The sequence below is a fragment of the Condylura cristata genome, unplaced genomic scaffold (assembly GCF_000260355.1).
Source record: "Condylura cristata isolate star-nosed mole 26May11 unplaced genomic scaffold, ConCri1.0 scaffold00027, whole genome shotgun sequence".
Classification (NCBI taxonomy): Eukaryota; Metazoa; Chordata; class Mammalia; order Eulipotyphla; family Talpidae; genus Condylura; species Condylura cristata.
In genome coordinates this window covers 16615397-16631888 of record NW_004567128.1, presented here as the reverse complement: position 1 = coordinate 16631888, position 16492 = coordinate 16615397, and the positions used below count along the sequence as shown (strand labels likewise).

At 38.4% G+C, this 16492-nt stretch overlaps 1 protein-coding gene across 1 annotated transcript in view; it reads left to right on the top strand.

Moving 5' to 3' along the window:
- DMD (dystrophin) overlaps positions 1–16492 on the top strand; it is a 1782468-nt gene that overhangs the window by 741734 nt on the left and 1024242 nt on the right. The window contains exon 43 of the mRNA XM_012730297.1: positions 9916–10088. Coding sequence (XP_012585751.1) covers positions 9916–10088 — 173 coding nt within the window. The remainder of the gene's footprint in view (positions 1–9915; positions 10089–16492) is intronic.

Below are 16492 nucleotides of genomic sequence, written 5' to 3'. Positions count from 1 at the left end.
ATATATATTTTAAACAAACAAAATAAAATGTAACAGATCTGTAAGGTTTAGTGATTCCATTCTAGTTGTATTTTCACATGCAAGTTCAGACTCAGAGCTTCACCTCAGCTCACTTCAAATCAGCAAGTATTTATTAAAACCAAATACTGTACGTAACACTCTAAAACAGAATTTAAGATGTGAGCCCTGCACTGGGATTATTTGCAATGTTAATTGACTACACATACCATACTTATACAAAGAAGTTAGGAATTAATAAAGGAAAGAAGGACATCATATATCCAAAATACATAGTATAAAGCATTTGTGTAACTGAAGTAATGGAGAGGAGAATGCAATATGGAAAAGAGGAACAGAATAATTTTTGTAGAGGAGAAAGCTTTTGAATAGGTGTGCTTTGAAATTAACTAGATTCTGAACACTAATTTGTTATGTGCCAGAAAATTCTGTACATTCTTAACTTATAGTAAGCCATGCAATCATCACAACAACCCTTTGAAGCAGGCATAATTATTTGGGGGGAAGGATAGGCTATAAATTTAGTTTCTGTGAACAAACAGAAAATAAGGTAACAATCCCACAAGAGCCCAGTCATTATCCAAATAGAATAAGTGAACCAAAAAGCTGCTGTTATACTCCTAAATAAATCAGGTCAAAGTGAATTTCAGTCTGAGTTAGCTTATCAGTAGGTTGACTGGTTTTCGTGTTCCTCACTGGTCTAGCCTCTCTCCTGTATCGCTTGTCACTGCAATGGATTGTTCCTGCAGCTGGTGCTGAACTCAGGACCTCCTCAGTCAGGCCCATGTGTGGACTCATACAGTGGGTAGAAACACCCAAATTGAGTACCAGCATCTCTTCCACACATAAATTTCTGTGAGTTTAGAGACTGACCTTCCCCGAGCCTGGCCATTGCTCCTGCCTCTGCTCTCTAGTCCTGCTAGTGAGGCCGAGAGAAGAGAAGATGAAGCAAAACCTCACAGCAGTGCAGAGCCATCAGCCTCACACACCCTCTAGTCCCGCCACGCTGAGTCGCTCAGTATCCTCCATTACCCCCCATTCGTGTGCCCAGATGAATCTGATGCGAGAATTGCACCAACTGTTAAGCAGCCTGAGCCCCAACCTTAAACACTTCCAGTTACATAAAGACTAAAAACAGACACTCTGGCAGATGAGTTGCCAACCCGTTTGTGGGAAGAAACAGCTCCTCTTGCTCTCACGCTCAGACGTATGTGCAGAACAGATGGCAAGAAAGAAGGGACGTCTGCTGGCCAATATTCTGTAACTGAATGGTTGGCTATCTGTGGCCTAAAGAGAGTGATGTGATCACAGCCGAGAGGGACTAACAAGGACAACATTTATTTTCTCACAGGCTTCAGTAAGTTCATGAACCACCTACAGTCCTCACTGGGCACGCACTGCCCATCAGGGTAGAGAGGGGTAAGAAGAAGGTCCTCGCTGTGACAGCAATCTCTGTGTCCCCTCTCAGTGAGTCAGTCCTGAAGGTGGGTTCAGCACAAGGAGGCTGGGCCCTGGGCTGGCTGAACAGCTTGTTCACCATGTTGCTTTTAGTATCTTGTGTCTTTGTGTCTTCATATGGTTTCCAGGAAAAATGGCACTAGGGCTTACAGGCACTGAGGAAATCATGTGGACAACTTGTCCCCCTTTGCTTTGGAGAAAAACAAATCTGCTGATCATTCTCCCATTTATAAAGGCAGTGAATGTGCCAGTTTTTTTTTTTTTTTCCCCACTATGTTACACACTACCTGGTGCAAATCCACATCTCTGTGGAGCATCTTTCTAGATAGTCCTGTCTTGTTCTTTCTTTCAAATGTTGAATTTGCTCAGCTATGACATTCAACTTGGTGGTGGCATTTGCTCAGAGAAATTCCTCAGCCTTCTGCACCTGCTCTGTGGGCACCCTGAGGTCTAAGGTCACCTTAGTGAGCCTTAGAGAAGAGGCCTGGTGGGCGTGGTTGCTACTCACCAGAGTTGACAGAGCTCCTTGTTTCTGTGACTTCCTCCATCTACCTTGGCTTTAGTGCTTCCTCTGTTATGGACTCTCCATCCCTCTCAGAGTGAACAGGGAAGTTATTTTGACCACGAGCTCCTCTTTGGGTTGCCCACTCAATTTCTGTTTTCTCTCCCAGCTAAGACTGGTACTGTCTGGATCATTTTCTATACCCATGAAAACCCCATAATGTTCTTAGAGTCTCTAGAAAATCTCCAGCGCCATAGACTTTATACTGGCTTTGCCTTCCTGGAATGTTCTTCCCTGCTTCTTCTTCTCATGGTTAACTCCTTATTTCCTTCCGGTGTTCACTGAAAAGTCACCTTTTTATTAAATTCTTCCCTGACCTTCCTAATGAAAATCCCACCCCCATTCATCTTCATACCTTCCTTTCCTGCTTTAGTTCTGCTCCTTGACTCTATCACACTATGTAATTTACTCATTTATCTTGTTTACACCCCTGCCCCCCCAGTAGAAGGTGTGATTCATGAGGGGAGGACTTTGCCTTTCTTTCTCACTATTATATCCCCAGTATCCCCAGCATGATGCATGGTAGGTGGAGCTAGAGACTTGTGCAGCTAGTAGAGGAAGATAGAAATTATACAGTTTTCAGAGAATTATATTAAAAAACCATGACATGGTAGAACTAGGTAAGCCTAAGGAGGTAAGGGCTGTGTGATTGTTACAGGACAGGGATAGGCGTACCCCCAAACCTTCCCACTGTAGGGTCTGCCATCTACCACATTAGAACAAATCATGTAAGACCTTTTGTGGAAAGAACTTCAATACAAACCATGTGTAATACAGAAAAGGCAGAGAATACACTTTCCAAATCAAACACCCAAAGTTACTTGTTTTCATATGCTTGTTGGCCATCTGCATTTCCTCTTTGGAGAAGTAACTTTTTATCTCTTCTGCCCATTTTTTCATGAGGTTGTTTATTTTTGTTGAGTTTCATCTGTTCTATGTATGTCTTTTTGATCAATCCTTCATCGATAGTTTTGTGTGAGAGAAAATTTTCCCAATCAGTGGGATGTTTGTTTTATGTCTCTTCTTCTGTACATAAGTTCTTTAACTTGATGTAGTCCCATCTTAAATTAAACTGTATTTTTAATGTATTTTATTATATTCATGTATTTTTAATGAGGCCATATCGGGGCTCCCATCAGGTATCACAATAGTACATCCATCACCCACCCACTCACTCATATCTGACCACATCGGTGTAGTCAGCTACCAAGGTTTAATTTTTCTGTTTGCCTTTATCTAACTAAAGATAAAAAAAAAAAAACTTTAACATGGAAAGAAAATTCAGATTAATGTTTGTATACATATCCCACAGTCAACATATTCTTGAATATTCTCCCTTGGTAGGATAATGCAAACAGATTATTTAAGCTGGCTATTTGAGCTTGTGAGTCGGTTCAGGTATCAAAGAAGACTAAAGACACCTGTAAATTATACACATCCTCTTTTTTAACTTTTGTGCTGATGTGGAGGAAATATTGAATTGAATTTTATGTTTTATATCTATGAGATGGCTATTCATTTTCAGGATCACATAGAAGGTAAACATAAATGAAGTTCTTTTTAGATACTAGAAATCATACTGGTGCTTTTCATAGTTTTCGTGAGACAAAGATCTTAGGTGTAGCTAAGAAGCAATGTTAAAAATTCAGTGCATTTTTTTCTAGAAGGTCATTTTCAACCAAAGTGATTAACAATAAGTTGAATTTATCTGGTATCATTTGTTGTTCTGCTCCAGCCTGTTCAGTTTCTGGAATATCTACTTTGACATTCATACAAATAGCTTTCCCTAGTAGGTGGGTAAAGGCATGCTCTGTAATGAAACATTCTGACGTCCAGGGAGTAGTTGTCGCTTTACATTAACTGGAAGGAAAACTAAGCAGTAGAAATCTGCCTTTTATGATAGAGAACAGACCATAGTTAAATTAAGAGTTGCTTGAGAGCTTTATCTGAACCTGATTAGTTGGCAAATAGGTCCCTTGTTTGGTTCCCTAGATAAATTGTCTGTAGTCTCTAGTTTCTCTTTTTAGCTGACAGAAGACACTCATTACACAATCCTTGAATAAATAAAGTCCTTTTAAATTCAGATTGTTTGTGTTATGAATCTCCTTTAAAAACTAGCTCTCTCTTTAAATGAGACATGTGTTTTAAAATAGTTTCTAACACAGCTGAGGTCTGTTATTGGGTATTATCATTGCAATCTTAATTTAAATAATAAGCCTTTCAGATAGAAATAACAGCTTAAAGATCAGCAGTTCATCGACTTCTGTGTTTCCTTATATTACATATTCAGATTTTCTTTCACTGATGGAAGTTACTTTTCCCATTCTTCTATATTAAGTTTATACATAAGGTCTTATTTAACTTCTTTGAATTTGTAAACCAGTAATACTAGTTTACAATATTAAGTACTTAAATTATATAAACCCATGCACAAATGTCCTCCAGAAATTGACATTTCTTTTCCAGGAAGAGCGGCTGACATCATAAAGAATGGGGGCTGGCTGGGGTGGGGAAACCATCACATTGGGAACATGTTGAAATTAAGAAAAAAAATTGAATAAAAAGTAGGTACTTTATTGTTTTGCCATCATATTTTCAGATAAGATAAAAAAAATAAAACTGTCCGGCAATAGAAATGGAAATAATACATTCTATAGTGATCCCAGGGATTTTTTTGTCACCATAGCAACTGTAGGAACTATGGTTTCATTTTTAGGGGGTCAGAAACTATAAAGATCATTATTTCTAGACAAACTAAAATAGTAAAAGGCTATAAAAGATCTCATCTCTAACTTTAAATTATCGAACCTGCTGCAGAGTTTTCTTTGGTGCGTATACCATTTTTCTGTGTGCAATGCCTCAGGGAAGAAAGTATGTGTAGAGACTTTCAAAAGGATTTCCTGGATTCCAGCCAATTTTGACAGCATTCTCTGAGAATGCGCCAAGGAGCTATTATCTAGATACCCAGGGAGTGTGACATCCCCTGCCCCAGTTTTGCTTTTTGCTTTCCTCGTTTAAGATAGGAAGTTCCCCTGCCTTTGCAACATGCTGCCTAGCACAGCTAAAACCATTCAGAACTCCATTCTGAGTAATTCTACAACTTTCCAGAGAATTGAGAGCTCTCCAGTGATTCAGATTAAAAACAGGAAGCTTTGCGAGCTCAAATCTTAAGAGAGAGACATATACAATATGCAAAGTACCCCACATCAAAGACATCAATGTATTGCTTTTATTCTGGTGGGAAATTGAAATTTTCCCCCATAGAGAATTACAGCTATTTATTTTTAGTTTTGGGGCTCACAACGAACAGGAAAACGTGGCTGGGTGTCCTGATGTGAATTTTAGTAATCAGCCTGTCATTCAGCTACCCGCTGGGTATCAAGTGAAGAGCCCGTCAGAGCTCTGGCCCCTGGGCTGACAGCCACTCTACCATGAAGACCGTGACTTAAGTCATCAGGAGTTGAGCCTGTGCAAATGCTGGTGCAATCAGGCTGCTCCGGTCAGTCAAGTTCATAGAAACAGCAGCGAAGTCAGGTGGGTGCCTGTTCCCAGCGCCTGATTTAAATACTCCTAAGACTTCAAGCCCAGAGGCATCGGGAAATGGTGATAGGATTTTGCCGGGTGAATGCTAGAAAAACAATGTAAGAGGCATGCTTCACCACAGTGACTTCCGGGGCTCTGCTAGTGTATACCAGATGGACTCTGTCTTTGAGTGGATCTTAGTTGTTTTATCAGTTTTGTTTTTATTAGTAGTAAACTTTTCTTCAATAAAAACTGTCTTCTGTCAAATAAAGTGAACCACAGTGTAACAGTACAAAGCTATTCCGTTTTGTAGTGAAAAAAAAGGACGACAGTGGAAGACATTCTACTCTGTCCACATTTATATTTTCACGTTTTCAAGATGCTGGAATCACTCTTGATAAGATCACCAATGACTTCCTAAATTGCCAGAGTTGACTTTTGACTCCTGTTCCTACTTGTATTTGACTTGTTAGCAGCTCCCTCCCTCCAAGATAGCTTTTCTTCCCTGGGCTTTGAAATACTTTACTCTCCTGAGTTTTCTGTGCAGTCGGATGAGAATTACTGTTTGGGCATGGTCACCTCCTTTCTCAGAGTCTGCTTTCCCCAGAGTTTCATCCTTAGGCAACTGTCCTTTCTAAAGATCTTTCCTCAACAATTTCACAATGTCTTACGCAACAAAAGAACACCTAACACAGTAAACCAATGGCAACCAAATCTGTTTGTAGCAGCGTAGAGGACTGTTTTACCTTTGGGTCTCCAGATAGGTCACCTTACAGGGTATTTCTGTGTGTTTGCATTTTCTTTATCCCTTCATATAGTCATACTTGACCTCCAGAAGTACTGATAGCACAAAGTTAAATTGAGGGGTTTACCAAAAATCATAAAAGAATCCTTGTAATACCTAAGTGTGCACTTTAAGATTTGATAGATCATCTCTTTCCGAAATTAATTTGTGTCAACCCTAACCACTGTGTCTTAGTCTGTCTTTAGCTGGTTGGCAAGACCTGAAATCATAGGCAATGTTTTTCTTTTTAGGTTCCTATTGTAAGCCTTGACATTTATCCCTTACAACTGACATGATCTATATGCTCACCCATTTCTGTAGTTTAGCTCTATCCCACAAGGCAAGTCCTGATGCACCACAGTCACTAAGTCCTAGAAAGAGGTGTGAAAACCCTCTAAGATCTGAGGACCTCTCTACTACTGCTTTATCTGATGTTGCCCATTTGCCTCAGTCTGTCATCTGGAAGATTATTTTCCACCTCATATGTGGCTAAAACCTCCTCAGCCTTGTCTGAAAGTTGGTATGATTCTTTCTTTTATGAAGATTTGTTCTATTTTTGTACCTGCATTTATCCTTACAGGAAGATCTCTGGATCAGAGACCAAGTCATTGACTCTTGAGAATATGTTAGTGCCAGTCCCTACGCCTCAAGTCCCTAAAGGGCATTGCAGTGAGGGCCAAATGTTTATTTGTGTATGCAAGAGTTGCACCGTGGAGGGACCCTAAATTATGACCTTCAGAACGGTCATCTGGCACAGAAGAGAGAGGGAGAGACAGAGAACATCAGGTTTCATGATGACCTTTTTTTCTGGAATGTAAACAAATTCTCTCAGGGAAAGGGGAAGATCTCGGTCTATCATGGCCCAGCTATAAATGGCAATAGAAGCAAAAATCTCCAGGCCAGTTAAGTTTCTAAGACTTTCTGGAGTAATGCAATGTAAAACTCAAATATATGTTTGCTATTCAGTCATCCTTTTACCCAGTCGCTAATGCTCTTTGCTCAGAAAAGACATACAAAAATGTGACTATAGGTATGGCCCAAGAGCAATTGCCATCTCATTCTTCTCAAGATCTGATGCTGGAGGCATGCCATTTGGTATCTATAGTTTGATAACCCAGTGCCCAAGGGCTTCTCAAAATGATCATATCCCAAATTGAACTCATCACTTACACATAGACACATGCACAAGCAATTTTACACACATGCAACCTCTTCATTCATCTAAAACTACTTAATTCATTCACAGCATGCTTGATGGATTCCCATATCAGAAAAAAAGAATTACCTGAGTTATTCTTCACCCAAACCTATGTCTCAGTTAAGCTTAAATAGGGTTAGCAACTAAATTAATTGCTATTACATTCATTTCTGTTAATTTGTAGATGTGTTAATGGTATTATGGATACATCTATTTAAGAGTATGAGATGTACATGTTAATTAGTTTTGTTAAGGAGGGGGATGTGTGGGGGGTCCTAGGAAACAAGGTGCCTGTGAATTCTTAAGAGTTGTACTGGCCTAAAGATTCATGGAGGCCCCTTGTATTACTTCCTACTTTCATATATCTTTAAAATTTTCAATACTTTTTAAATAGGATACCACACCAAGCCATTCATTATTTCCAGGATTTCAAAACACATTACTCAACACATCCAGCCTGTTTTTTGAACCCTCTCTCCTTACTCTCTACTTTTCAAAAAAAAAAAAAAAAAGGGGGGGGGGTCACTATGACTATTAATAGTCCCAGTCTTTGTCTGTGTCTTACCTACTAATTGTAATACACTTCCCACTCCAAGTCTTCACTTAGGGCTACTCCAAATTACACTGCCTTCACAAACACTTCCCTGAGCTTGGGACCAAATCTGAGATGAGATGCCTCTTGTCTGTGAGCGTCTACACAAGATCTGGTACCACTTCGAAGATTCATCAGATTCTTTTTTGCCCTCTAGTTGAGATTCTAGTTGCACTTCTGTTTCGCCTTCCAGTTATACCAGCTCCTCCTCCCTCACTGCATTAAGCTACATGTAAAAATTTTTAATGTCAAAAAATTCTGCTTCACCTATATTTGCCTTCTTTGCATTGCTTCTGTACATGAAGGTATCAATAAATACTTGCTCAAGTGACTTTTCTGTAGTAACTCAGATGAGTAAAGTAACAAAATTCATAACAACCAAGACTAGCAAAATACGTAATTTTGTTTGACAATATTTTTTTAATGTAATGAATTTGTGATTTTTTCCCCCTTTAAATGGACTATAGATTAAAACAAAATAGTCATGGCATACATTCATTGATTTAACAAAGAGGCCTTGAGCACCTGCTATGTACCATGCTCAGAAATGAAGACTTCAGGAAATAGTGCTTGGGTTGCTATTTAAAATAGGGTGGTAGAGAAATCTCCTCTGAGATAATAAAGAATCAGGCAACCAACCATGTAATTATCTCAGCAGTAAATAAATTTTTGGCAACAATAAAAACCTTGCCAAAGGTGCAGACACCTTGAAGCAAGCACATGGTTGAGACAAAAGGCAGGTGGAGGCAAAGGAGGCTGAGATTATGCAGTCATGGAAGATGAGGATAAGATGGTCTTAGACTGGCACGCAGCTTACAGCCCAGTCTCACTGAGCATGGTGGTCATAGTAGAAGTTGAGGCACCTTTGAGGACTTTGAGCAGAGGAGTAATATGATGTGATTAATGTTGTTTAATAATTTATTTGGCTCATATGTGGAAAGTAGGCTAGGAAGAGGAGCAAGACTGAAAATATGAGAATCATTCAGGTAACCATTGTAAGAATTTAGGTGAGAGATAATACTGGCTGATACCAGAACTATAACTATAGTGGTATTGGAAAACACTGAAGTTCTGGACATTTCTAGAAATGGATCCACAAATGGTATTCACCAGTTTAGATACTGAAGATTAGAAAGGAAAGATCGAGGATCAAGGTTGTCAGTCTGAATAACTACTAATTGATGTGTTTATTAAAACGGAGCAAGCTACAGGGACTGAAGGATCAGGTACCATGATTCTGGATTTCTTTGTGCTTTATTGTTTTAGATGCTCATGAGACATCTGAGTATTAAGAACATAGCTGAGTATGTGAGTTTGGAGTTCAGAGTTGAGGTCAGCTTCAGAGAGAGATTTGGGAGTCATTATGATATTGAGGCTATTAAAGGTCTGGGACCAGTGGGAGGGACTATGGAAAGGGACGGGAAGTGTGTAAAGTAAGCGAGAATGCTCCAGCTTTAAGAGATTAGTAAGAGGATAAAGATCTGAGAAAGTAAATTGAGAAGCAGTCTACAGGAAGGTAAAAGAAAAAAAAATAATAAACAGTAGCATTCAGGTTACAGAAGGCAAATGAAGACAGTTTTAAAGAGGAAGTCACCAACTATATAAAGAGGATTGTGACCTAGCCATTGAACGTGGGCATGTGGAAATCAGTGGGCTTTGAGCTTGCCGCCTGGAACTGCAAGACTTTTTGTTACTTCTGTGGGCTATCTTTTTCCTTTTTTCACTCTTTCCATAGAGAGCTGATTCATTTCTGATGTGCTTTTGAAATTTCACTATTACAGAATATAAAAGAAAACATGCAACAAATCTCAGGTCGGATTGATGTTATTCATAATAAGAAGACAGCAGCACTGCAAAGTGCCACCCCTGCAGAGAGGGTGAAGCTACAGGAAGCTCTCTCCCAGCTCGATTTCCAGTGGGAAACAGTCAACAAAAAGTACAAGGACCGACAAGGGTAGGTAGTCCTTTCATTTTACTGAGTGAGTGCACCTGTTTTCTGGGAACCTTAAGAGTTCATCTCCCTGTTCCCCATGGGAAGAAGAGAGGTGGGGAGGAAGAGAGGGTGAAGCCTCACTCTCACTTTAAAAGGGTAAGTGGGGCAAGCATGAGTGATGATGAGCAGTTAAGACTGATGAGCTGAAGTATAGACATTTATTCTGTGTAGCATTGAAGCACTGTATTAGCCTTTAAAATGTCAGGTAATGCTAAAACAAGTTGGGTCACTTCAGTGAAGTGGTTTAAAAAAGTAAAAGTATGTATCTTTGGGAAATGTGTGTCTTATAACTTACAGCAGTTTGAGACTTCAATTAACATGTTTGAAAAATAATCTGTTGATCAATTGGTAGTTTTCAATGATTGTTTTAGAAGTAATAATTTACATTTTGAATTCCCTTTTTTATGACCACAAGAAACTTGATGATTTAAAATATTTCTGGTGTTTACATTAGTTAAAATATCTAGCTTTTGTGTTATTTAAAAAAAAATCTACAATTCTCTCTTTAGCCACCTGTCACAGGAAGGTAGCATATTTTCCAATTTTATGGTAAAGGCAGTAATATTCTAATAGCTTAAACAAATCTTCCAAAGATTTGTGGTCTCAAAACAGTTTTTCGAGACAGTTTTCCTCATTCACAGAGAAAATCAAATCTTTTGATTAATAATTACAGTGAACCTACTTAAGATCTTTCACATCTATCCATTTCTAAGTGTCCTTATTTCTATTTTAGTTCTTTGTTTACTACATTAGTTTGCAAAGCCAATGCATCAGGCAAAGATACCGCTTACCTCCAATGATTATCTTTACTTTATTACTAATTAACTTTTATTCAGAGTTGTTTTGTTTTGAGTATAAGAACTTCAGTTCTAGAATTCCATTCTCCTTTAAATAAAGCCCCTTGTTCATCAGGCACGTTCAGACTTCACCAGAGCCTATATCACCAGGGCAGTCAAACTCCTTATTTCCTGCAATATGAAATCTATTTTAAGATTCTCAATTGTTCTGTCTCCACGTTGGCCTGTTTTTCAAGTGTCACCAGTGATAATTTGTTGATCATAAAGCCTGAAAAGAGGTATTATTTTAACATGTACTCTAATATGTCAATAGACAGTTTATGTATTTACAAATGTTGCCAGATGTGGAATTCACCCCATCGATACATGTCCCAAGGTAGATTCCTGCTTCTAGAATTTACCACCTGTTCATCATATACACACACACACACACACACACACACACGTGTGTGTGTATACATATACATATATATATATATGTGTGTGTGTGTGTGTGTGTGTGTGTGTGTGTGTGTACACACACACACACTTTTCTGCCCTGAGCACAAGTTCATTAAAAAATAATATTTGGGGCCCTCCCTGGTGGCGCAGCGGGTTAAAGCACAGCACTGAGAAGCTAAAGCCACTTCCGCATGAGTTCGATTCCCGCCTGCCCCGGAGGAGACCACATGGCGTGGCAGACCTCCCCTGACCCGCCCGCTGCTCCCCTCAGCAGTGTACTTTGTTGGTTTGCCTGTTCTGCTCCCCACTCTGTCTCTGGTGAAGCCTCTCGCCGCCCCTGCACCTCTGGCCTGTACCCCAGTTCTGTATGCATAAATAAATAAATCTTTAAAAAAAAAAAAAATAATATTTGATCTATTTTTTGATTTCCTTTGCTCAGGAATAATAATCACTGAGCGCAAAGCAGATTTATAGTGTTTCTGAATTCAAGCCTCAGCCAACAAAAGTTGAGAGTTTTATCCCTCTACGTTCTCATAGTTTGTATCTCAGCTTACCAAAAAGCAGTTGATCCCAGGGTATCTAAAGCCACTCATCGAAAAGGAAAAAAAAGTCAACAACCCCATGTATATGCAACCCCATGTATATGCAACCCCATCTATGCACTGCAAGGGGCAACGTTATAATGACACCGTGACAATTCACTAGGTATCCATACTGAGTCAGCGTGAGCCTCTGCAAGCTACTCTGAGGTCACTTTCCTCACCACCATTTGGGGGTTTATTCCTCTGTTGGAATAGTACTGCCTCTGTTGGCTTCCTTCAGACATCTCCAATTTGTTTCCAAGTATCTATTGGCCAGGGCTGTTCTATTCGCAGTCTCCCAGACCACCAGCATCATCCCCTGGGAACCTGGGGGATTTCATGGATAACTGTAATTTGTGTGCTTTATTGAAAGTTAGTACTCTTGTACTATAGCAGAGTGAAGCTTTCTGCATTGTTGAGCCTACTCCCCCATTTTTTGTGTGCCATCTTTGGTCAGTGGGTTAAGTATTCTCTTCTCACAGGACAAAACATCTCACAAATAGATGTTTTTCTTTGAACCAAAGACTCTGAAAGAAGCAGAAACAACTATTCCATTCCACACAAGAGTGTAAATTAAAATCTCAACCCATTTCTGGTGTCTTCCCTGTGCCAAAGGCTGAAAGGTTATCTCAGTTTTACTCTAACTTGCCTTCACTAGGAATTGGTCAGGGGCTTTTAGTTTTCCTATGACTTTCAGTCCATTCTCAGGTATAACTCACTTTAGTCATTTCTTATGTGCAAAAACGCAAGGATTCAACTTGTTTGGAAATCTTGACTTTGCTTCTTACTTGCCATGCGTCCTTGAACAAGTCCCTTAACTTTTGCGCTGCTCAATTCCCTTATCTATAAAATGGGATAAAAATATTGTCTAAGACATAGGGTTGTTATGAGGATTAACTGACACAATGCATATAGAGTGCTTAGTGGATTACTTACAAATGATAATGACTCAATTAAGCTTGACAATTTTCATGATAAAAATGATGGTCTTACAGCTTCTATATTCTTCATGCCTATTAATTCACTCTTATATTCTTTCACATTTTCCTGAGTACCACAGAGAAATGAATTAAATTTTGTTACTACTTTGAAGGACCTTCTAGGCCTGGAAAGAAAATGAATAAATAGACAGTGTAATATGAGTTAATAGATATGAAATATGCTAGAGGGTGAGAACAAGATCCCCGGGGGAATGAAACAGTAATGTATTACTCAGACTCAAGAATAAAGGTCTGTGCACCAATTCTAGGTTCTAAATTACAAGTAAAAGACAGTGACTCTGGCTACTGCAGATAAAATTGTGTACTTTATGAGAAGATTATCATGGGGTCAAGCTTGAGAGTCAGGCTTAAAAATGCAGAAAAAATATGAAGGAAAACCAAACTAACAGTCTAGGAACACACCCTGTATCAAGCTGAAAGATGATTCTGAATTGTCAATAGCTGCCTTGACCATTCTGCACATCCATCATTACCCCTAGGTGTTACTTAGTACCACCATAGTCAAAGTGTATCTAAATTATTGCTTATCTTTGTGTCACTAGTTTTAACATTAAGTTTTCCTACAGAATAACCATATAAGCCAGAAGTTGGATTTTTTGTTTGGAAGGTACAGTCAGTAATTTTTGATAATTTAATAGTTTTATAATAGTTTTATTTTTACATCATTTTGTGCATTTTTCCTTCTCAGTTGTAATCCCCTTCTGCTTCCCATCACCAGATCATCCATGTATCATCACTATAGTCCAGTGTATTTCTCTTCCCCCACTGTTTTTGATCCCATTCCCCACTCCACCCCCATAAAATATCTCTGGTGTATAGCTGGCTCTTCATTATTATTATTATTATTATTTTCCTGCCTGGTCCCTTATACTCCTGCTATTAGTGAAACCATCCGGTATTTTTTTTTATTTCTTTCTGGCTTTTTTTCACTAAGCATGATCTTTGCCAATTCCATCCATGTTGCTGCAAAAGGTATATATATATATATTTTTTGGTTGCTGAGTAATATTCCATTGTGTATATGTACCACATCTTTTTAACCCAGTCATCCGCTTTTGGGCATTTGGACTGTTTCCATGTTTTTCCAATTGTAAATAAAGCAGCAATAAACATGGGGGTACAGGTGTCTTTTTGAATCATTGTATTTGTGTCTTTTGGGTAGATACCTAGGAGGGGATTGCTGGGTCGTAGGGAAGCTCCATGTTTAGTAGTTTGAGGAACCTCCAAACAATTTTCCATAGTGGTTGTACTCGTTTTCATTCCCACCAGCAGTGCAGGAGAGTTTCTTTTTCACCATATCCTCGCCAACATTTGTTGTTGCTAGTTGTTTGAAGATGTGCCATTCTCACTGGGGTGAGGTGATAATCTCATTGTGGTTTTAACTTGCATCTCCCTTATTACGAGTGATGTTGAACATTTTTTGATATGCTTGTTGGCCATCTGCATTTCATCTTTGGAGAAGTGTCTTTTCAGCTCTTTTGCCCATTTTTGTTTTGACGGGGTTGTTTATTTTTTGTTGAGTTTCATCACTTCTTTGTATATCTTTGTGATCAATCCTTTATTGCTAGTTTTGTGTAAGAAAAATCTTTCCCAATTAGTGGGATGTCTGTTTGTAATGTCTCTTTTGCTGTACAGAAGCTCTTTAACTTGATGTAGTCCCATCTATTTATCTTTGCCTTCACTATTGTTGCATTGGGTGCTGTATCTTCAAAGATGTCGCTGAAGTGTATGTCATGTAGTGTTTGGCCCATCTTTGCCTCCAGGTATTTTATGGTTTCCGTTGTTATGTGTAGGTCTTTAATACACTTAGAGTTGATTTTTGTGTATGGTGTAAGGTAGTGATCTAGTTTCATTTTTTTTGCATGTAGCTTCCCAATTTCCCCAGCACCATTTGCTAAACAAACGTTCTTTGTTCAATTGTATCTTCTTTATTCCTTTGTCAAAGATCACCTGCCCATAAACCTGTGGGTTTATATCTGGGTTTTCTATCCACATCGACAGGTCTGTATGTCTTTTCTTTTTCTAGTATCATGCAGTTTTGATTATTATGGATTTTTAGTATAGCTTGAAGTTTGGGATTGTAATGCCTCCATTCTCTTCTTTGTCATAAGAGTTTTGGCTATTTGAGGTCTTTTGTTGTTCCACGTGAATCTCATCAATATTTTTTCTATTTCTTTGAAGAATGTCATTGAGACATTTATTGGGATGGCGTTAAATCTGTATATCACTTTTGGTAGGATGGCCATTTCCTCTATGAGCAGAGGATGTCTTTCCATTTCATGCTCTCTTCTTGAATTTCTTTTAACAGTGTTTTGTAATTTTATGTGTATAGGTCTTTTATTTACCCTTTTGTTAGGTTGATTCCCAGGTATTTGATTATTTTTAATTGAAAAGGGGATTTTTTTTTTTTAATTTTTGCTTCTTCTGATTGGTTGTTTGTGTATTCTTTTGTTTCTGACTTTTGTGTGTTGATTTTATATCCTGTTACCTTGCTGAGCTAGTTGATAGTTTTGATTACTTTCTCTGTGGAGTTTTTAGGGTTTTCCATGTCAATTAACATATCATGCAGAAATAAGGACAGTTTTACTTCTTCTTTCCATATTTGAATTCTTTGTGTGTCTTTTTCCTCTCTTATTGCTCTGGCAAGAACTTCCAATGTTATGCTGAAGAGCAATGGCGATAATGGACACCCTTGTCTTGTTCCTGATCTCAAAGGAAAGGCTTTCAGCTTTTCTCCATTGAGGATAATATTGGCTGTGGGTTTGTCATATATGGCTTTTATCATGTTGAGGTATGTTCCTTCTATTCTGAGGATTTTGAGGGCCTTAAATATAAATGGATGTTGAACTTTGTCAAATACCTTCTGTGTATCTATTGGTATAATTATGTGCTTTTTATTTTTCTGTCAGTTGATGTGATGGATTACATCAATTGATTTTCTGATGTTAAACCATCCTTGTGCTCCTGGGATAAAGCCCACTTGGTCATGGTGTATTATTCTTTTAAGGCATTGTTGGATTGTGTTAGCTAAGATTTTGTTGAGGATTTTTTCATTGGTGTTCATTAGGGAGATTGATTTAAAATTTTCTTTTTTCTGTGTTTTCTTTGTTAGGTTTTGGTCTTAGAGTGATGTTGGCTTCATAGAAAGTATGTGGTAGTTTTCCTCCTTTTTTGATTTTTTTTGAATGAGTCTGTGTAGAATAGGCACTAGTTCTTTTCTGAACGTTTGGTAAAATTCATTTGTGAATCCATGTGGTCCTGGACTTTTATTTTTAGGGAGGGTTTTGATTACTTCTTCAATTCCCTTGCTTGTAATTGGTCTGTTCTTTATCTAGCTTTGGGTGGTTGTAGAGTTGTAGGAATTTGTCCATTTCTGCTGAATTGTTGAACTTGCTTGCATATAGTTGTTTGTAGTATTCTCTGATTATTCTTTTGTTTTCTACTAGATCTGTTGTGATTTCTTCTCTTTTGTTTATGTTTCTCTTTATTTGTGCTCTCTCTCTCTCTCTCTCTCTCTCTCTCTCTCTCTCTCTCTCTCTCTCTCT